Source organism: Anolis sagrei, chromosome 1, assembly GCF_037176765.1.
Source record: "Anolis sagrei isolate rAnoSag1 chromosome 1, rAnoSag1.mat, whole genome shotgun sequence".
Lineage (NCBI taxonomy): Eukaryota > Metazoa > Chordata > Lepidosauria > Squamata > Dactyloidae > Anolis > Anolis sagrei.
Genome location: NC_090021.1, coordinates 305,668,771 through 305,691,482, shown reverse-complemented (window position 1 = coordinate 305,691,482; position 22,712 = coordinate 305,668,771). Strand labels below are relative to the sequence as shown.

General features: G+C 41.3%; 1 protein-coding gene across 1 annotated transcript in view; it reads right to left on the bottom strand.

The window, feature by feature from the left end:
* The window catches only part of IFT43 (intraflagellar transport 43), a 67,323-nt gene that overhangs the window by 4,430 nt on the left and 40,181 nt on the right, over positions 1-22,712 (bottom strand). The window contains exons 4-5 of the mRNA XM_060758135.2: positions 22,044-22,079; positions 21,310-21,356 (exon numbers count right to left, since the gene is read on the bottom strand). Coding sequence (XP_060614118.2) covers positions 21,310-21,356; positions 22,044-22,079 — 83 coding nt within the window. The remainder of the gene's footprint in view (positions 1-21,309; positions 21,357-22,043; positions 22,080-22,712) is intronic.

Here is a 22,712-nt window from a genome sequence, read left to right as displayed (position 1 = left end):
AAGTCAAATGTCAGCACAACTACTACCAATTTTTCCAGGTTTTTTATGCACAAAGTAAACTTGAGGTGGAATAACTACATAGTGACAGAGCACATGGTTTACATGCAGAATGTCAGATCTTGGAAATTAACTTTCCAGTCGAAAGGTTTGCGTGCCAAATGATTTAAAAGGTCTCTGCTTGAAACTTTGCAAAGCTGCTGCCAGTGTGAGTGAACAATAGTAAACCAGAAAGATAGTAGTCATCCAGCAAAGTAAAAGATAGTCTAATATAGGGGTCCTCAAACTAAGGCCCGGCGGTCGAATACGGCCCTCCAAGGTCGTTTTCCCAGCCCTCGCTCAGGGTCAACCTAAGTCTGAAACAACTTGAAAGCACACACCAACAATCCTATCTCATCAGCCAAAAGCAGACCCACACTTTCCATTGAAATACTAATAAGTTTATATTTGTTAAAATTGTTCTTCATTTTAATTCTTGTATTGTTTTTAAGTGTTTTTAAACTATACAAATAATTTATGTGCAGTGTGCATAGGAATTAATTCATTTTTAAAAAAAATTATAATCTGGCCTTCCAACAGTTTGAGGGACTTTGACCTGGCCCTCTGTTTAAAAAGTTTGAGGACCCCTGGTCTAATAGATTCACTGATCAACTGAGCAAGTAAGAGTCACCAGCTTCTTCTGTCAGGTTATGTATGTATATATCTGTCTGCCAGAAGAACTCTAAATAAACTATTCTTCCATATAAATATTTATGGTCCTGTGCAAACACCTGAATTTGCCACCCACTTCACCTTCCACCCATAAGAAGAAATATGTGCACGTTGACCATCCCTTATCTGGAATTTAAAAATACAAAATGCTCTAAAATCCATGTTGTCCACATGGGCAATTAATATAGCTGCTTTCTGATGGTTCAATGCACACAAACTTTGTAGCATGCACACAATTATTAAAATATTGTGTATAAAATTACCACCAGACTATGTGTATAAGATGTATATGAAATATAAATGAATTTTGTGTTTAGACTTGGGTCCCATCTTCAAGATATCACATTATGTATGCATTGCAAATATAGGCATTCCAAAATCTGGGGAAAAATGAAATTCAAAACATTTCTGGTCTTAAGAATTTGGATAAGGAGTAGTTAGCCTGTAATTACACTGAGTGAATATGTTTTTTCTTGTCAAAATACCTAACAATAGACTATCCAACTCATAGCTTGCAAGAGCACCCAGCCAATAAGATTAATTTGTTCAATCATTTTTGTACAGCCTATCTGCAGCTCTAGACAATTCACAATAAACAATTTTCCCTTTTGAATTTCATAATTATTCTTTTGTGTTGACATGTCAGGCACCCCCCCCCCTTTTTTTTTTTACTATATTACTATGAGAAAATACCCTGTAATAAGCTGGAATCATCAGTGTATTACATTGGTTGGAGTGTCTAACAAAGACTGGAGAAGTCTAAATTTAAGCCCGCACTGAACCATGAAACTTATCAAATGATTCTGGCCTAATTGCTTTCTCTCAGTTCAAATATCTGACAGGTTGTTCCCAGGATAAAATGGAAGGGAGCCATACATACTGTCTTGAGTTCACTGTTGGAATGATGCAATATAAATGTACCAAATAAAATGAATACATGAACCTAGCACTGGAATTATCAGTGAGCCAGCTCTCAAACAGATGGATGCTAAAGTATACAGCTCCTCAAGTTGAAGATGATGATCTGGGATCCCAGGATCCCAAGCCCAAGAATACCCTGGCAATGCTAGCCAGGGGATTCTTGGACTCTGAAGGAGAAAGAAATAATATTCCCAGGTTCTGAAGGCGATTTTCCTGCTTCTTGGAAGAGGGTTGGACTGGATGGCCCACAGGGTCTCTTCCATCTCTATGATTCTATGAACACTTACAGAGAATAACATATTCTGCAAGTGAAAGATAAGCCACTGTGTTCTGCAGATTCTTTACCACATTGGTCTGAAACTAAAAAGAAATGGAATCTCAACCAGAAAAATTCCACCTCCAATTTCATCATAGGACATTTCTTGCAACATTTGACTGTTTTGTAAGGCTCTGTCCTGACTCCAGCCTGTGCTGAAATGAATATTCAAGAGCTGGAATGCTGCCCTGCCTATGGAGTCTGTTGTCCAGGACTAGGTCTTTAAAATTAATAATAATAAAATCAGTTTCCCTTTATAGCCCTCTCGAAGTTCCAAAGTGCACAGGTTCCATCTTAACTTCCATTTTGCCTCCCTGCAGGCTCCTCTGACCCCTGTGAAGGCAGTGTTGGTCCATCTGCAACAGGGCAAGGGTTAGCCTGGACTTTTGACAAGAGGGCTGTTTGGAGCAACCCACACAGTGGGATTTCTCTCTAATTGGCTGCCTGGAGAAGGGACTGAACAAAACCAAATCTGAAGCCAGAGCCAAGCCAAAGCACGAGATGGTGACAGCTTGGACAATCTCAGCAGAGTTGTACTTTCCAGCTCCCCAAGTACCCGAGTGCCTGCTGCCTATGGTGGAGCAGGTTTCTGAGTCCAATAAAGCGGATAAAGAAGAACTGAACTACTTGAGGGGCTATTGCTGACACATATACGGGCGGCCAGGAAGTCATTCACGACCACCCGTATAGCATCTGCAGCAAATAGATCATCGGAGCTGTTTCGGGTCGTGGGTGAACTCCTCCACCCTCCAGCGGTGGAGGAGCTCCCCGACGACCCCGCAGCTCGGTGTCGCGATTTCGCACACCATTTTGCAGATAAAGTCGCCCAGATACGCCTCGAGCTCGACTCCAATTCCATCGCAGTGCCAGAAGAGGTGACGGAGGCACCTGCTTGTCCGGTTTTATGGGATTCTTTTAGGCTTGTTCTTCCTGAAACCGTTGAGGAGATCCTTGGGGCTGTGAGAGCGACCACCTCATCCCTGGACCCATGCCCATCCTGGCTCATTAAATCAGCCAGAGGGGGGTTGCTTGACTGGTTTGTACCAATTATCAATACATCGTTGGAGCAAGGAATTTTTCCATCTAACCTGAAGCAGGCCGTGGTTCGCCCACTTATCAAAAAAGCTTCCCTTGACTCCTCGGTGTTGAATAATTACAGGCCGATCTCCAACCTCCCCTTTTTGGGAAAGGTGCTGGAGAGGGTGGTCGCCTCTCAGCTTCAGGGTTTCCTAGACGATACCAACTACCTAGATCAGTCACAGTCTGGTTTCAGGCCTGGCCATGGCACCGAGACAGCCTTGGTCGCCTTGGTGGATGACCTCCGCAGAGAGCTAGACAGGGGGAGTGTGACTCTGCTGGTTCTCCTGGACATCTCAGCGGCTTTCGATACCATCGATCATGGTATCCTTCTGGGTCGTCTCTCCGGGATGGGCCTTGGGGGCACGGTTCTGTCGTGGCTCCAGTCCTTCCTGGAGGGACGAACTCAGATGGTGAAGCTGGGAGAGGCCTGCTCTGACCCCTGGCCTTTGACCTGTGGGGTCCCGCAAGGCTCTATTTTGTCTCCCATGCTTTTTAACATCTACATGAAACCGCTGGGAGAGGTCATCCGGGGTTTTGGAGTTGGGTGCCATCTCTACGCAGATGACACACAACTCTACTACTCCTTTCCACCTAATTCCAAGGAGGCTTCTCAGGTGCTAGGTGAGTGCCTGGCCGCTGTGTCGATCTGGATGAGGAAGAACAAGCTGAAGATCAATCCCGACAAGACAGAGGTCCTCCTGGTCGATCGTAAACCGAATCGGGGTATAGGGTGGTTACCTGTGTTGGACGGGGTTACACTCCCCCTGAAGCCACAGGTCCGCAGTTTGGGCGTCCTCTTGGATTCCTCGCTTACACTTGAAGCTCAGGTGTCGGCGGTATCCGGGAGGGCCTTTGCGCAACTGAGACTTGTGCGCCAACTGCGACCATACCTCGTGAAGGCTGATCTGGCCGGGGTGGTCCACGCCTTGGTCACCTCTAGAATGGATTACTGCAATGCGCTCTACGTGGGGCTACCCTTGAAGACGGCCCGGAAACTGCAATTGGTCCAACGTGCAGCAGCCAGGATGCTAACCGGAGCTCATTATCAAGAGAGGTCTACCCCTCTGTTTAAGGAGCTCCACTGGCTGCCATTCATCTTCCGGGCCCAATTCAAGGTGCAGGTGCTCACCTATAAAGCCCTGAACGGTTTGGGACCACCCTACCTGCGTGACCGCATCTCCATCTACGAACCCACACGCTCGTTACGGTCATCCGGAGAGGCCCTGCTCGTGATCCCACCCACGTCGCAAGCGCGCTTGGTGGGGACGCGTGACAGGGCCTTTTCCGTGGCGGCCCCCAGACTTTGGAACGCCCTCCCAAAAGATCTCAGACAGGCCCCCACCCTAGCCGTTTTCAAAAGGAATTTAAAAACTTGGCTGTTCCGTTGTGCCTTCCCAAACTAGGAATCCCCATCCCAAGTCCTGGAAGCACTTTAGTACAACAAATGTTGCTGCACATCACACTTTAATCCTACGTTCCTCCTGCCATATCAGCACTTTTAACCCTGTACCCCATTGCGCCGGCCGAACCAGTTTTAATAGTGTCTTGATGTATGTCATTGTTGTTTATTTTGCTTAATTGTTTTGATTTGCTTTGTTTATTGCTGTGATATGTTTTCTTTTGTATTGTGTTTGAGGCTTCGGCCTGTGTAAGCCGCATCGAGTCCTTCGGGAGATGCTAGCGGGGTACAAATAAAGTTAATAATAATAATAATAATAATAATATAATGACACAATGTGCTTCCATCCTCGCATCTTGTTGCACAAAGCCTTGTCAGTTGTCATGGGAAATATGTCTGGCTGTATGTCTCATCAGAGCCCCCAATGTCTAGCTGAGGATGTCACAAAAGAATAAGATACACATAAAGGGTAGTAAGAGATGATTTAGAGAAGAATCAGTTAAAATTGTAAGTATCAGACATTTAAACAGTCTTTAAGTTCAGAAAAAAACAGAGAAATCAGGTGGTCTTTTCTGTGAAAATTTGGATAAGTTCCCCAGGATGCTGGGTCAACCTTTCAATGCAGAAGAAGCCAGGAATCAAAAGAAATAAACACCGCATCTATTTAGAAAACGGAGTGCAAGATGTGTTCTGCTCTAAGGTATGCATTAGGGAAAATTCACGGGACCCATTTAGTAGGGCAAGCCCTGCCATGAATTCTGAATGTGCAGATAGTAATCTATTTGATTCCTTCATCACATGCCTTAGACAGACAGCCCAGGCTGAACATTCATTGTTGTTTATTTGTTCAGTCGCTTCGGACTCTTCGTGACCTCATGGAGCAGCACATGGCAGACCTCCCTGTCGGTTGTCACCACCCTCAGCTCCTTCAGAGTCAAGCCAGTCACTTCAAGGATACCATCCTTCCAATTTTCCCCTTGGTTGGCCCTCTTCCTTTTTCCTTCCATTTTCCCCAGCATCATTGTCTTCTCCAAGCTTTCCTGTCTTCTCATGATGTGGCCAAAATACTTCATCTTTGCCTCTAACATCCTTCCCTCCAATGAGTAGTCAGGCTTTATTTCCTGAAGTATGGACTGGTTGGATCTTCTTGTGGTCCAAGGCACTCTCAGAATTTTCCTCTAGCACCACAGTTCAAAAGTGTCTATCTTTCACTCAGCCTTCCTTATGGTCCACTCTCACATCCATAGGTTAATATGGGGAATACCACTGCTTTGACTATGCGGATCTTTGTTGCCAGTGTGAAGTCTCTACTCTTCATTATGTGTTAATGATCTTGCATTTTACTGAGTTAAAAGGGTTAGAAGTATTAGCCCTTAAACAACAAACTAAAGGGTTCAAGATCACAAAGTGATACTAAGCAACAAAATATGAAACTTCCCTTGGAAATTGGATGAACTCTTCAAAATAATGACGTTATCTAACTTCAGATATTGTTTGGTAAATGTCTAGATAATCCTGTAGGAGTTTGAGGATGTCTATTTGTCAATAAGCTTCTGTTTAGCAGTTTAGAAATCACATTCAGAGATTTTTACAATTTAAAAGTCACCTGCATTCTTGGCTTGAAATCTTAGTGGAAACATACTCAGCAATTCCCGGGTGGACTAAGATGATAAATACAAGAAGTGTCAAAAAAGGAAGATCCACCACAAATTTATTCCCTATGCACTAAAACAAATTCAGATTGCAGCTTGCAGTCAGGATGACTGTCATCAGAAACCAAAATCTAATGCAGCATACCATTTTTCCTACCCACCCGACAAAGTCTTAGTATAAACAATGTTTTTCTCAGAACTTTATATGAACTGTTACAGATATTGATTAAAATTAGGCACCATGAATCAAATTTAGTGTGGTATTGTCCCACTGACTAATAACAACACCCTCATTGGCTTTAAGCGATTCAAAGGAGGCCAACTGAAGATTCAGGAGTTTCCGATGGTACAAGAATAGATGAAATATTATAACATGGGAAGTGATCTTTTTCGAGCATCCTTACATCACCCAAGCATGTACATTTTTTACTATAGAATGGGATATGTGGAAAGGATTTATAAAGTCAAAGGAGGATGAAAACATGAACAAAGAAGGGAACAACACTGAAAAAGAGAGAACTGAGTTCTCTTGGAAAAGGACAAGTGCTGATTCAAAAACAGAGAGGAGAGAGCTATAGTCAGTGCCTCATGTGAACATGGGAATGGTGGAACACAGGAAGAACTGTTGTTGTGACCTAACAGTATATAGCACATTTGATGAGGATATTAAGGGAGACCCATTCTTAGTGCCAGCCAGTTCTCTAGAGAGGCTCCAGAAAATTTCTCAAGGTCTAATATAAATCTCTCAGTCCTGGACTGTGTCCCCATTTGTTGACCTGCATATTCAAGTAACCAGTTCAGAACAGAAATCTCTGAGTATATTGCAAGTAATTTGCTATATTGATAAAGTGCTAGAGCCCACTGATGCACATGTGCAAAATTATAAAGAGAACACATGCAAAGTGAGATTTTGAAGGCTAACTGGATGGGTGCTCCCTACTTTGTGCCAAGCACAACGAAAAACACCTTAAAAGTAAAAGAAGACAATGAAATTTTTAATTTTTTAAAAAGGATAAAACTTCAACCAGATCTACAACTCTAATTTCTCTACTGCTGCAAAACTTTGAGGTTTTTTTTTTAATGCTGTTACCTTCTGCATCACGTTTAGGGAATTTTAAACAGGCAAATGGAAGAAGGTCTGATTGAAGATGAAGTTAAGTGAAAGAAATTGGTCTCATTTAGCACATGACAGGATTCATCTGTGTTCTCGAGTCCACTGAGGTAGCATCATGGGCGTTTCATATTCATGAGCTGCTGCGACACTGTGTCCCCGCATTTACAAAGCACCGTGTTCAGCAAATTCTCTCCCTGTGGACACCCCATGCATTTCATGGTCTTGTCAGAGAGACATCAAACACTCCAGTAACCAAATACCAGAAAATGGCTTTAATTAGTGCATCTCAATCCAATATTTTTTCCTCTAAATAGAAAAAAGGAGAAATAAAAATAGAAAAGTCAAAAGCAACAGGCTACAATCTTTAAAAAAAAAAACCCAAAGGAACAAGGAATGGAGGTAACTTCTGTTGAACACACAAACAAAGCTGAATGTTCCCTCCTGTGAGGACAATAAGCAGTATATCCCAGGCTCTCCAACTTCAATACCAGGACACATAGCAGAGACTCATAATATATTTTTCCTGGATCTGGCCAGTAACAGTTTCTAGCTTTGTTTTTGTTTGTTTTTTTGTGTCAGGAGCGACTTAAGAAACTGCAAATCACTTCTGTTGTGAGAGAATTAGTCGTCTGCAAGGACATTGCCCAGGGGATGCCTGGATGTTTTACCATCCTATAGGAAGCTTCTCTTGTGTCCCACATGAGAAGCTGGAGCTGATAGGAGCTCAACCCGCTCCATGGATTCAAACCACCTATCTTTCGGTCAGCACAAGGGTTTAACTCATTGCGCTACCGGGGCCCCATCAGTTTCTAGTACCATTTGGAGATAAATGGATTGACATTTCTTTAGCGACAGCCCAGCAACAGCCTTAAAAAGAAATAAAAAGAAGTATCAAGAAAGAACCAAAAATAAAATATTATTCATCTTAAACAAAGCTGTGACTGTGTCAAAATACTGGCACACTAGGATAGGGATTATCTAAGAAGCTCCAGAACTGCCTTTTTGAACCTGGTGACCAAGGTATCACACACAGACCACAACCTCTCATTATCCCTACCAGCACGAATAGAAAATTCCTTTTCAGAATATATCTTCCTGGCTGAAAAGTCCTGCTTTTAGCATTTGCCAAAAGTTGCAAGGTATTGTTTGAGCTATGTTACAAGGACTAAGGGATTGACATTTTCCAATCCTAACATTTTTGTCTCGCCTTTTAGCGGTGGGATTTAGTGTCATTTTCATTTCATTCTGCACGAGATGCAGAGTCAACCTTAAGAAATGGGGCTACAAAGTGGAATCCACGACATGCGAGTGTGGAGAAGAGCAAACCACAGACCACCTACAGCAATGCAACCTGAGCCCTGCCACAAGCACAACGGAGGACCTTCTTGCAGCAACACCAGAGGCACTCCAAGTGACCAGCTACTGGTCAAAGGACATTTAATAGAATACCAAGTTTGCAAACTTTGTGTTTTGTTTGTGGTTTGTTTGTTTTTAATGCAATACAACTGTTTTGGTTTGCTCCTGATACGATAAATAAATAAATAAATAATAAATTTTCATTATGTGTTTCCAGGTTGTTCCCGATGTATAGGTAATGGAATGGGCCTACCTTACCAGGCTTGTATGTAGGAAAATTTCTAGACCATGGGAGAAAAAGTCCGATTCAAGCTAAAGGGAACAGCCCGCTCCTTATATAGTGTTGTTGTTGTTCTTTCGTTCAGTCGTCTCCGACTCTTTGTGACCTCATGGACCAGTCCACGCCAGAGCTCCCTGTCGGCCGTCACCACCCCCAGCTCCTTCAAGGTCAGTCCAGTCACTTCAAGGATGCCATCCATCCATCTTGCCCTTGGTCGGCCTCTCTTCCTTTTGCCTTCCACTTTCCCCAGCATAATTGTCTTCTCTAGGCTTTGCTGTCTCCTCATGATGTGGCCAAAGTACTTCAACTTTGTCTCTAGTATCCTTCCCTCCAATGAGCAGTCGGGCTTTATTTCCTGGAGGATGGACTGGTTGGGTCTTCTCGCAGTCCAAGGCACTCTCAGAACTTTCCTCCAGCACCACAGCTCAAAAGCATCTATCTTCCTTCGCTCAGCCTTCCCTAAGGTCCAGCTCTCACATCTGTAGGTTACTACAGGGAATACCATGGCTTTGACTAGGCGGATCTTTGTTGCCAGTCTGATGTCTCTACTCTTTACTATTTTATCAAGACTGGACATTTCTCTCCTCCCAAGAAGTAAGCGTCTTCTGATTTCCTGGCCACAGTCTGCATCTGCAGTAATCTTTGCGCCTAGAAATACAAAGTCTGTCACGGCCTCCACGGTTTCTCCCTCTATTTTCCAGTTGTCAATCATTCTTGTTGCCATAATCTTGGTTTTTTTTTATGTTTAGCTGCAACCCAGCTTTTGCGCTTTCTTCTTTCACCTTGATTAGAAGGCTCCTCAGCTCCTCCTCGCTTTCGGCCATCAGAGTGGTGTCATCTGCATATCTGAGGTTGTTAATGTTTCTTCCAGCAATTTTCACCCCAGCTTTGCATTCATCCAGCCCCGCACATCGCATGATGTGTTCTGCATACAAGTTAAAAAGGTTGGGTGAGAGGATGCAGCCTTGCCGTACGCCTTTCCCAATCTTGAACCAGTCTGTTGTTCCGTGGTCAGTTCTGACTGTTGCTACTTGGTCCTTGTACAGATTCCTCAGGAGAGAGACAAGGTGGCTTGGTATGCCCATCCCACCAAGAACTTGCCACAATTTATTATGATCCACACAGTCAAAGGCTTTAGAATAGTCGATGAAGCAGAAATAGATGTTTTTCTGAAACTCCCTGCCTTTCTCCATTATCCAGCGGATATTGGCAATCTGGTCTCTTGTTCCTCTGCCTAGAGTGTTGCCTGCCTTCGGAAGGTAGAGGGAGCCAGAAAGAGCGGTAATCTGGGAGGAGTCTGAGAAGAAGAAGAGAAGTGTTTGGAAGTCAAAGGGGAAAACCTCTGTGAGGAGGGAATTAAAAATAGCCTTCGGGGAGAAGTGCTACATTTTAGAGAGCCTCTAAGAGACAGAGTGCTTATATTAGGAGCCTCTGGAAGGAAGGACTGAGGGGTTTTGTAAAGCCCGGTTAGTTGACCTGTGAGTGAACATAGTTCTATGGAAGACTAGTTAAGGAACCATTTTCTTTTAAGGAAACAACTTGATAATCTCCTGAAACCAATAAGCATCTGAACCTCTCCTAATATCCGAGAAGCCTACTTGTTCTAGTTCAAATAAACTTCACAAATCTGTTTCTACTTCACCACATGTATTCAGTGTGTCTTTCTGTGCATCAATATAAAAGGGGGGGGGGGAGCTCTCTTTATAACAGCCATCACTCTTTAAGTCAGTATTCCCCTCCATTTTTGAGTGGCTCTGTGAACAGATCCCGGTGGTCAGTGGACCAGGAAAGAGTGAATTGTGTGGTCGTAGACCAACACATTTAGATTGGTGGCAGTGAAGTTATGCTGTGATGTAACAGGCGGTTGGGATCGACCATATGGCAAACCTAATTCGTACTTCCTATAAGATTCCATCTACACCTCTGAACCCCACCCTACTGTTTTTATTTGTTGTAATTTCCAATTTATGGCAAACCTATCACAGAGTTTTCTTGTCAAGATTAGTCCAGGTGGATTTGACCAAAATTACCTAGTGGATTTCCATGACTGAAAGAAGATTTGAACCTGGTCACCAGAGTCATATTCCAACACTCCAATCACTACATCATGCTGGTTTTCATGACCTGAGATAATTTTTGGCTATGAGAAAAATCTGTGTCCTGGAGAGTAGATTGTGACAGAAATATGCTTAAGAAATAAAGAGGTAAAGTTACAGTCTTTTAGCTCCTTGTTCCATGAATTTGACACCAGAAATTGATTCTCAGAACCTGGGCAGGTAAAATATGCATACCTTTTCCAGTTTGACCTGCTTTGGCCAAATACAATTTGTGTTATAGACTTATAAATGACTACATAGATTGATGTTAGGCTGTAATTTCCAAGTGACCTGGTTTCCGAAGAATATATCTGTTTTTCATCAATGGTACTTTGAACTGTTTTTGTGGTTGTTGTGTGCTTTCAAATCAATTCCTACCAATAGCTTAAATGCTGTTAATTCACTACTAGTAAACAAACAATGCTGCATAAGAAACCAAAGCAGTTTCACATGCCTAGGTTTGTGGGCAAATGGAAAAATCAATGTCTATTTGGCACTAGGAGCAAATAGGGGCAATTCATCACTCCCTCTGCATGCAAATGTTTTAAAATATATTAATGGGAAAACCTTTTCACACACAAGGATTCAAAGACTGTTTTTACAAAGAACAGTTTTTCTTGCCTTTTGAGGGACCCATTATATGATAGTTATAGAAATTATTCCAGAATAAACTTTCCAATAGTCTTCCCAACTATAAGGATTGGAGACACGAAGAGATTCCAGAAGAACCTCCAAAACCCAATATAAAAAGGTACTGTTAAACAGGTTCCTACAACCTGTAGATCTTCTCTCTGTGTCTAATCCCTGAAAAAGACCAATTTGTGTAAAACATTGAAAAAAGAGCTTTTTCTAACATTGCAAAGATTTCCTGCATTCATCCATGGATGATTTATCTGTCATGTTATCAGCTGGGCTTCTGTGAGTGGACAGGAAGTACAGAAAAATACAGGAATGCAGAACATATATTTATTATGTTTTGAGAGACTATAGAAATAATTTACAGTTTTGAAAGATACTTACAGAGAAGAAGATACTTGAAGAGAGGACTTTAAGTAGATAAACAAGAAACAGAAAAACTTTAATAGACAAACAAAGAAAGACAAAACATGTTTAATTTCTCCAACTTCTGCCTAATATATAGTTGCTAACTAGATGCTGATTCCTAATCTATCCAAAATGCAGACATGTGCTTTTTTAACAAACAAGCATCTCGAGTTCTGAGGATGACCTGGGAAGGAATCCCACTGGAGTATTGCAGCACACCAAAATACCTGGGAATCACTCTGCACCATGCTCTGACTTACAAGAAGTACTGCTTGACTATCAAGCAAAAACTGGGCACTTGAAATAATATCATATGAAAGGTGACATACAATCTGTGTGTATGTGTGTGTGTGTGTGTGTCAGGAGTGATTTGAGAAACTGCAAGTCACTTCTGGTGTGAGAGAATTGACCGTCTGCAAGGATGTTGCTCAGGGGATGCCCTGATGCTTTTGATGTTTTACCATCCTTGCGGGAGGCTTCTCTCATGTCCCAGCATGGGAAGCTGGAGCTGACAGAGGGAGCTCAACCCGTTTCTCTGTATTCAAATCGCAGTTCTGCTAGCACAAGGGTTTAACCCATTGTACCACCGTGGGCTCCGCCTGTGGATCACAACTAGACACAGTGAAAACATCTGCCATTGTGCTTTGGTACTCTGCTGCTGAATACACATGCCCAGTGTGGAACACATCTCACCACGTTAAAACAGTGGATGTGGCTCTTAATGAGACATGCCACATTATCACAGGATGTCTACACTCCCCGCCATTGTTGAAATTATACTGTTTAGCCAGTATGGCTCCACCTGACACCCGTCGGGAAGTAGCCAATAATGAAAGGACCAAGGCAGTGACATCTCCTGCCCATCCCTGTTCGGATATCAGCCAGCATGCCAATATCTTAAATCAAGAAATAGCTTTCTAAGAGCTACAGAGATACTCACAGGAACACCCCAGCAAGCGAGAGTCCAAAAGTGGCAGGATAAAACTTGGAACCTCAATCCATAGCTGATACCAACTGAGAAACTCCCTCCTGGACACACAGATGACTGGGCAACTCGGAAGGCACTGAAAAGACTGTGCTCTGACACCACGAGATGCAGAGCCAACCTTAAGAAATGGAGCTACAAAATGGAGTCCACGGAATGCGAGTGTGGAGAAAAGCAAACCACCAATTACAATGTCTGAGCCTCGTCACATGCACAATGGAGGACCTTCCTATTACAAAGACCACCTATTACAAAGTCTGAGCCTCGTCACATGCACAATGGACGACCTTCTTATAGCAACACCAGAAGCACTTCAAGTAGCCAGCTACTGGTCAAAGAACATTTGATAGAATGCCAAGTTTCTAACTTTGTTTGTGTTTTTAAATACATTACAACTGTACCCTCAATTTGCTTCTGACACAAACAAACAAACAAACAAACAATAAATAAATACTAGATGCATATAGTGCTGATAGATGCCATTTTTATGTTAGCATACTGATATTTTTTTATACCTATTAACATCTGCAGAAAAATGTATGAAATAGCTGTCACAATCTGAAATTGAATATCTAGTGTTAAATTAGAAATAGCACAAACCAAAATCTGTTGGCTTTTTAAACAAAGGTGTATCATGGTTGGGCTGTATATGCTAAAGACTCAAATAATCAAACCCGTTAAAATATTTTTAACAAAACAATATCCCCTGCTTTAATATAACAAATGTATAAGATTTCACAATTGATCACTTGCTCATCCAAGTGATAACAGCTACAGAAAGTTTCAGACTGCTGGAGTTAAAACTGCAGGAGCAAATAACAGATTTCAGTTGTCTTCAGATTAATTGTCTAAATGTTGCCTGGGGGCATGATGCAAAGATTACATCTGTAAACGCCATATATTATTACTTCCTAGAGCAGACAATGTTAAGTTGCATGTAACAAAGAGCCATTCCCCATCTAGCGTGAAGTGATGAACTCACCCGTACAGTTACTGCAGGTAGAATGCTAAAGAATAGCATTTCTTATTAAGGAAATAATGCTAACATTTTACAGGCAGACAGATGCCAGAATACCCCATAAAATAACATTTAACTGACAAAAGGGAAAAAAACTATTTTGAACAAAAAGTAAAGCACACTGCTACTCAAATGCCCACAAACTGCTATGACCTTTATTATGCTGCAAAGAATTTGAATAAAAATATACCTTCCATTTCAAAAGATGAAAATGCAGAAAGTTTATTTTGAAAATATCAGCATTGTCTAAAATCTAATCAGAGAGTATTTAAAGCAAAAGGGTTCTTTAAAAATACATCCTGTGTGATTTTTTAATTAAAGGAAACTGTGTTCTATGCAGTGTTCTTATATGAGCAATGTAAATGGTTCATATCAGAGAACGTATTAACAAAAATATGGACTTTAGTATGTCACTATACAGCATACACTAGAAATGACATTCAATTACATGAAACTCGTCTTGAAAACTTAGCCTCTTTTGCGAAACCCTAAGGAATGGGTGAGGAACTGCAAAGGGGAAGAGGGGCATTTTGCATACACACAGAGGCCAGCTTGGGTTACCAGAACAACTGGAAATTAAGTACTGTCACTTCTGTTTTTGTCCACAGCTGATTTTCTGATATTTTGGAACATGTGCATTGAGGAGAATGGTGGTAGGAACAAAAATGCAATGTTTGACCGAGGTTTTGAGCTCATAGAAATTAAGTTGGTAGGTGACTTGAAGGCATATACAGACATAAAGAAGGCATGCTCATGATATGTTATGAGGCACAGCGGGTGAGGCAGTGAGTTAAACAAATCACAGCTCTCTCCTGGTCCCTATATTTGCACCCAAGCCAGCAAGGGAACCAAAATAGTAGAAGTCTGTAAATCAAGCCCTGTGAGGAACAGCTTAGGGAGTTGGTATGTTGAGACTGGAGGAAATTAAGAGGTGACATGGGAGCCATGTTTAAATATTTGAAAGGATGTCATATTAAGGAGGGAACAAGTTTGTTTTCTGCAGCTCCAGAGAACAATGGAGTCAAACTATAGGAAAAGAGATTCCACCTAAACATGAGGAAGAACTTCCTGAGGATAAGAGCTGTTCAGCAAAGAATATGATGTATCAGACCATGATGGAGTCTGCTTTTCTGGAGGTTTTAAGCAGAGACTAGATGGTCATCTGTGGGAATGCTTTGATTGTGTGCTCCTCATTGGCAGAGTTGAGATCACCTGGATGGCTCTGGTGGTATTTTCCAACTCTATGTTTGTATGATCTTAGCAGCAGAAGCATCCAGTTACCCAAAAGTAGACCTCTAATTTGCCTGTTCTGACTATTGCAGCTCTCTAGAAAAGCTCAGCCTTAGAACTTTGATTTGTTTAGACCAGGCCTGCACAATCTGCGACCCTCCATCTGTTTTGGCCTTCAACTCCCAGAAGCCCTAGCCAGCTTTTCCAATGGCCAGGAATTCTGAGAGTTGAAGGTGAAAACAGCTGGAAGGCCATAAGTTGTTGCAGGCCTAGTTTAGCTTCTTCAGAAACAACTCTTTCAACCTGCAACAGCTACATGCACTCAAGCTCTAGGTCTTCAGGTTTAATAGCCTCCGTTTTAACAAAATATGCATTCTAGAAGCTCAATTTTCCACACTGATGTTTAATGTATGGATTTGTTTGGCATTCATTTTATTCCATGCCTTATTATGCACACAGGATTGTCTGTGCCATTGTGTGCTAAGTAACCCCTCACTAGAATTAACCTAATTTTGTAAAGGGATGCCTTACAAATATAATATTTTGCAAAGAATTACCATTTTAGGGGAGAAGCATATGCAAAAGCACACATTTGCTATATACACACATACACACTTCTTTATACTTGGTTTTAAATAAATTTTTCTGAGAAATAGAAAATGAGTGAAAGTTAAGTGAAACAAGCTTATAAAGGTTCAGTTCTGCCAAGACTAATAAGATTGCCTGATGGGATATATTTCAAAAAACCCCACATCCCTGAAGAGGACACTCATTAACATAGGTCATTTAACCAAATTCTTCCGCCATACAAATCTCTAAGCTGTGTTATATACTCCTCCTCAGTACAATATACCAGTGATTACTTTTGGAGGCAAAACTGGTTAGATGGGTCATTAATTTTACCGGGGAAGCCCATTCCTAAATGATTTCCAAGTAAATCTTTGCATCGTTTCATGGCAAACAGGAGCATGTTGCAACAAATTTAAAGGTAGATGTTAAGCATAACTACTTTTGTAAACAAATTGGGGGCAGGGAGGAAAATACATGCTGGCTTTTTCTACCCTTCCAAAACATGTATATATGTGAGGCTGTCAATTTTAGCTGCATTAATTATTAAAAGGAGAAAAGCAAGAGGTGATAGCTATTATGCATTATTTAATGCAAGATAAGACTGCATAATCTTTTGCACATGGACCAGTGTGTGCAGGTTAGGTAGGAAGGCAAAGCAAACAGCAAACCTCCTACAATGTTACAGATTAGTACCCTCCCCCCATTTTAATATGGGGCTGGAAAGAAGCTTCTCAAAAGACTGTGACTGCATTATGTTAGGAAAAAGGTATGCCTGGTTCTATTTCATCCTTTTCATGCTCTGGTGCAAAAACAAGACAAACCGCCATTTCTTTTATGCTAAATTCCTCAGTTTTTTTTAATGGCATATATATTTATTAAAAATGCCTCTTTGATAGGTGGCATTCATGACATTTCCGCATCCAGGAGTGCCTCAGAAGCCCCCTCCCTGCACACAAGGCCACCACAGCTGACAGCCAACTGGGTTTGATCACAGCCACTTGGAATCGGATTTTCATAAAACAGACGAGGAGCCTAACCGCTGCTTTCTTTCTCACTCCTATCAGATGAGAAACTGGTGGGGGGAGCAGGTCCTGAGGGAAAAACACTACAATCAAGGGCTATGTGGTTCTGTTGCTGTCCCTCTACAGCTGCAATTTTCAAAGGAGCATGCCTCCGGCACTTTCAAATGATGGTGTCTCAATTCTGTAATCATATTTCAAGAGCTTTTTCTTAAAGGGTCTTTTAGGTAAACCTAGTCCGTCAACTACATTTATGGACTCAACAATCACAGCTGCGATATAATGGTAGCTTTAGTATTTCCCAGGATTCTGTCAGGAAAGCAGTGCATGTGGCACAACTTAGCAAGCTTTTTTCTAAACCTGTGCTTACCTCTGCTCAGCATCCGTGCCCTAATTATATGCCTAACTACTTTAAACATCCTTCATAGTCACAAAATGCCTTTATAAAGAAAATTATTTTGGAAGACCAATAGGCCTAAGCACCATGTCATTCTGCCTTATGATTCTAAGGTATATTTCTGGAAAATATGAAGGAACTATGCAAGAACAATGCACATGGGTAAAATGAAGATGAGAAGCAAGCAAGTAACAAAAAGAAAAAAAAGATGGTTATGCACATCTCTCAGTATAAACAGCTATCAGATCAAATACAAAAAATTAACAATAATGGCCTTTTCCTACTCCTGATTTAGTTGACTCAGTTTTCCAAGTTTAGGTCCTTCCATTGCTACACTGGGAGCACCCAGTGACGCAGAAGGTTAAACTGCTGAGCTGCTGAACTTGCTGACTGAAAGGTCGCCGGTTCGAATCCGGAGAGCAGCGTGAGCTCCCACTGTTAGGCCCAGCTTCTGCCAACCTAACAGTTCGAAAACATGAAAATGTGAGTAGACCAATAAATACAGCTCCAGCATGAAGATAACGGTGTTCTATGCGGTCATGCCGGCCACATGATCTTGGAGGCGTCTACGGACAACACCGGCTCTTCAGCTTAGGAATTGAAAGGAGCACCCACCCACCCCCGCCAGAGTCCAACATGACTAGACTTAATGTCAAGGGGAAACCTTTACCTTAACTTATTGCTACACTGACCCCATACACGTGGAAGAAAAATTATTAATAATCTTGCGGAAAATGGTTTGCAAAAGTATTTTTTCCTGATATGAAAATACTTGCAATTGCTAAATGAGGGTTGGGCACACCAGCTGCCTACTGGGGGAACAGAACAGAATACCAAACAGGGCAGCTGTAGGCCATTGGATGTCCTCCAGATATTTTGCATGGTGACTTCCATAATTTCTATGCTGGCTGCAGAGCTGAATGGACTGCAGTGCAGCACACCTGAATGACACATGCTGCATACTTTTAAAATAGTCCATACAGTACTGGAGGATAGTGCTGCCTACTGACTAGAACACCGAATAGGACACTTCTATTGAATAATGATCGCAGGGGGAACAGGGCTCCCTGCACCACAATACATGACATGTGAATTGGTGTCAGCCTGGGGTCCATATATTGCGCTGTTTTGAGTCATGGTCCCAATTTCTTCTGTAGAACTTATTGATTGCTATTAACAATGTGGCTGTCCTGGAAAGCACAATTTCAGATATAGTACCTGAGTGTTTCAAGTTGCTGAAGCCAGGCGACTTTCAAACCCTAACTTCATTTCTGTGAAGAACCTGAGAGATGAAGGGTGTCACTAATAGAAAGGGAAAAGCAGGAAGGGGGAGCCCAAAGTAGGAAAAGACTGTTTCTATTGATGACTGACCTTGCACAGCACCACCCAAGACTACACCCAAGACTACACCAGGGGTAGAAACTCCAGAAAGCAGAAGCAAAATATTAAGGCTAATCCACAATGAGGAGTCAAGGACCACCCCTTTCCAAGCCCTTCTTTTAAATTGTTACTTAAAAAGCAGTCTGGCCTTCAAAGCAGCACCTTGCTCTGTGGAGGAGACTCTCCATAGATAGCACTTTTCCAATTCCCCTCACTGCCTGGCATCTCCCATCACATCCAGCTCCATTACTGTACTGAGCTCCGCCACTTCTGCCCATTTTCCCTGTTGACATGGATAGAAAATTGAGCAATTACCCTTAAATGCCTCTCTCTCAGATCACCCAGATTGCTACATACACAATATTAAGCCCTCAATTGCCCCTGGCCAAAAGTGGTTCAACCAGGCCTGTCCTTTAGGAATTAAACAATTTTTCTTGCTTGCAAGAGTTTATTATTCCTATGGTTGTCACTATATTAAATCCTATTAAAGTAGGCTTCTCTTGGTGCACTTAGCCAGAGACCTTGCTTTGAGTTTTGGAGCATGATAGATACAAGGCAAAGGTATGCTGAGGTATGCTGCTTCTTGAGCCAACATATATTGTTTAGGTGTGTGTGCACACAGATGTGCCAAAGAAGGAATGAATGGGAAATATGGTTTGTCTTCACTGTGTCATGACTGCAGAATTTCTTTAATGAATCTGATATCTACACTGCAATTATTATTTCTAAAGATGATGGGTTTCTTAAAGGAATTACACTTCTCATGACTGTGAAATTGCAATATAGAAATAATTTTATTTTAAATAAAGTAAGTCCCTCAATGATTGCGGCTTTGTCACTATGGCAGCTGCTACTGCTGTCTCCTGCAAACCTTGGTTCAGTATGATAGAGGTAAGACCCGCTAAAGGAGAGTGAGATGAAAAGCCTTTCCATAATTTTTCGATGTCCAACTGAAAAGACTACTATGTTCAGTGAAAGTAGTTTTTTCCTGCCCAAAATTCTTATTATTACCCATATTTTTTCTGGTATCCTTTCATCATCATAATAATAATCATCATCATCATCATCACTACACTCTTCAAAAACACAAGCTTAAGGTCCAGAATACAACATATAACATCAGTCTATTTTTGTCCCTATGAACAATCTTACACTGTGTTGCTGTATTACAGAATCTGACCTGAATACTGAATGTAAGGCAGTTTGGGTGCACTAATTTTATTACTACATAAATGTAAAATACTGGTTACAGGCTAAATCCTGCAGATCGGAAGGTCAGCAGTTTGAGTCAGGGTCGGGGTGAGCACCCGCTGTTAGCCCCAGCTCACCTGCTCACCTAGCAGGTCAACAGCAGAAATATGAGTAGATAAAATAGGTACCGCTTTTAGCAGGGAGGTAATAAAGGCTGAGGAAAGTTCCTCAGCATGGAAGATGGAGCGACAGCATCTCCCGTGGCCAGAGTCAAGCACAGCCACCAAGACGGCAGGAATAAGATGGGGAAAACTGCCTTTACCTCTGTTTGTGTTGTGTGTCCTTGTTAATTGTACCAGCATTGAATGTTTACCATATATGTGTTCTGTAAAGCTGATCTGAGTCCTCCTTGGGGTGAGAAGGGCGGGGTATAAATAATGTAAATAAAAAAACCTATATTTTATATAGCTGATGAAAAAGTAGTTATATGCTATACTTTGCAAATAGAAAAAAAGATCCAGCTCCAGCAAAAGTCTCAAGCCTCAGTGAGAGGTACAAGCCCAAATTTTCTGCTCTATTTACTGCATATGTGGTACTTTCATTCTGTCACTGATATGAACTGCTTTTTCCATGTTTCAAGTGTAAATTTTCCCTCTTGGAGTCTTAACTCAGTGAGATCTCATTTTAACCAGCTCTTCCATTATTCCATTATGTTTATATGCAAGTTTTAACTTAGCTTTTTGATTTGCAATGTGGTTATAATTTTGTGGCACTCAACTCAGCAGGTTAGTCTTGCACAAGGGCAGAACTCTAGTCATTTCAAGTTAAATTTTGCACCTACTGGCAGAAGGCACATCCTTGTCTGCCAGGTTTCCTACTGGTCTAGTTAATATCACTATAGGCCAGTGCCTAGAGTACTTTTCCACTTGTTTCTATTGGCTGATAAAACTATTTCTAGGTGCTGGATGCTCACATCAACAGAAATCCAGTCAGGAAATGATGGAAAATCACAGCTGCCAGCAGAAGGAGCAGCAGGACAATCCAAGCCTCTACATTCTCATCCAGTGGAGACAGGCATGGCACCAAATGGGATGGGCTTAGCTTTTACAGAGGCAGCTTTGTAAGACCTTTTAAATAGTTCTCAGGAATGTGAAAGTACTTAATGGAGAACCTGTGAGAATGGAAAAACTGAAATGTGTTAGATGTGTTTGCCTTGAGGAGACAAATGATGTTTGAACAGATAACAGAGTAGAAGAAAACAGAAACAATCCACATTCTCCAATTTGTTATGACCGATTTCACCTCCTTTACTACCAAGTCTAAATCCTACATATAATGCTTCCTCTTGTCTTCTCCCAGTTCTGAGATCTCCCTCAGTTCTGAAATACAGAAATTTTCATCACTGCTGCTTTCACTTTTAGATAGTTTATCTCACAAGTATCCTGAATTCATCTGCTGCCTTCCTTGAAGACATTTCCATTCACCTTAGCTGGAAAGTCCTGAGAAGTGGGAATGTTTGGACCAAAATTTCAGCTAAAAGGGGATGGTATTACCTCCTCCATCATCTGCTGCATCTGAGTTCTGCTGCCTCAAACGGTGGCTGGAAGAAACCACAAAAATAAGACCATTTTAGAAGGGAAATTATAAAACAACTTTTTCCAAGGCCTTCCTCTGAAGAAAGCAAAAGTACACAATGAACCACATCCTTCCACTATCCTGTGAATTATTGTGGAAATGAATGTTGGTACTCTGTATTCTTTTGCAAACATATCGCTATTAGCATCTTACAAGGATAATGATATACCAGAAGAGACTGTATAACTATTGGCATTATACTCTGAGAGATGGCTTGGGAGAGAACCTTTCTGCTGTGCCAACTATGAAATTCTCTCTCTTGAGTGGCCCAACTGGAACCAAATGTTGTTGTCATTGTTGTACCAAATAAGAACATGGCTTTTTGCTAGAGTCCTTGGAGAGGAAAGATACCAATGCAAATCTGCATATAGTTTAAAACTGTTTTACCTATTTTAACCAGATTCAGATTCATTTTAAAATTTCAGATTCACATTGTTTAATATTTTTAGTATATTTAAACTCTTTCTCTTTTCTGTTTCATTTATTCTAGTGATTTCATAAGTGCACCACCCTGAAATCCCATGATGGGGGGTTGGAATTTTAAATGAATAATCATGGATTTGCTCAGCTGTTCAAGCCAAAAAGTGCCTGAAAAAATGTCAACAGTTGTGCAGAAATATATGGTAAATCAATAGTCAAGCAATAAACTTACTCTTCAACATCTTGTTCTGCAGGCTTCTTTTTTGACCTGAAAGACAAGACAAGAAAAGGCCAATGTTGAAAAAGGGCAAAATTTATTCCAAAGAATGAGCCTCGGATCTAGAGCAAAGCTTTCCAAATTGTGTCGGGATACACTAGTGTGTCGCTTGTAGTCCCTAGGTATGTTACATGAAAAATGATCCCCCCGTCGCTCCCACAAACAAAGGCTGGTGCTGTTCAAGTGTAGGTATTGTTGTAACTTTTATAATTTGCACAATTTGTTGATTGAGTTGAAATAATTTCCAACTGTAGTACATAAGTGTAAAATAAAAAGTTCCAAATCTCTTTTATACAGTAAATGAAACTTGTATGTTATACATTATTTAATGCATATATTATGTAGTATAAACCTTTATAAGGAGTTGGTTTAACTTCCGTTTTGTCAGTAAAACTGAATTACTGTGTTGCATAAGGATGAAGGTCTAAAAAGTATCCCCAACATGAAACGTTTGGAAAGTTCTGAACTAGAGCTTGAAAGAAGTACTTCATGGTAACTCCTGGACTCCTCTACAGACTTGGAAAAGTAACTGCTTGTAAATGTCTTGCATTAGGGTATTTTAGAATAAAATAAAATAAAGGAGACATTATCTTTTCAAAACTCTTGTGAAACATCCTGCACAAT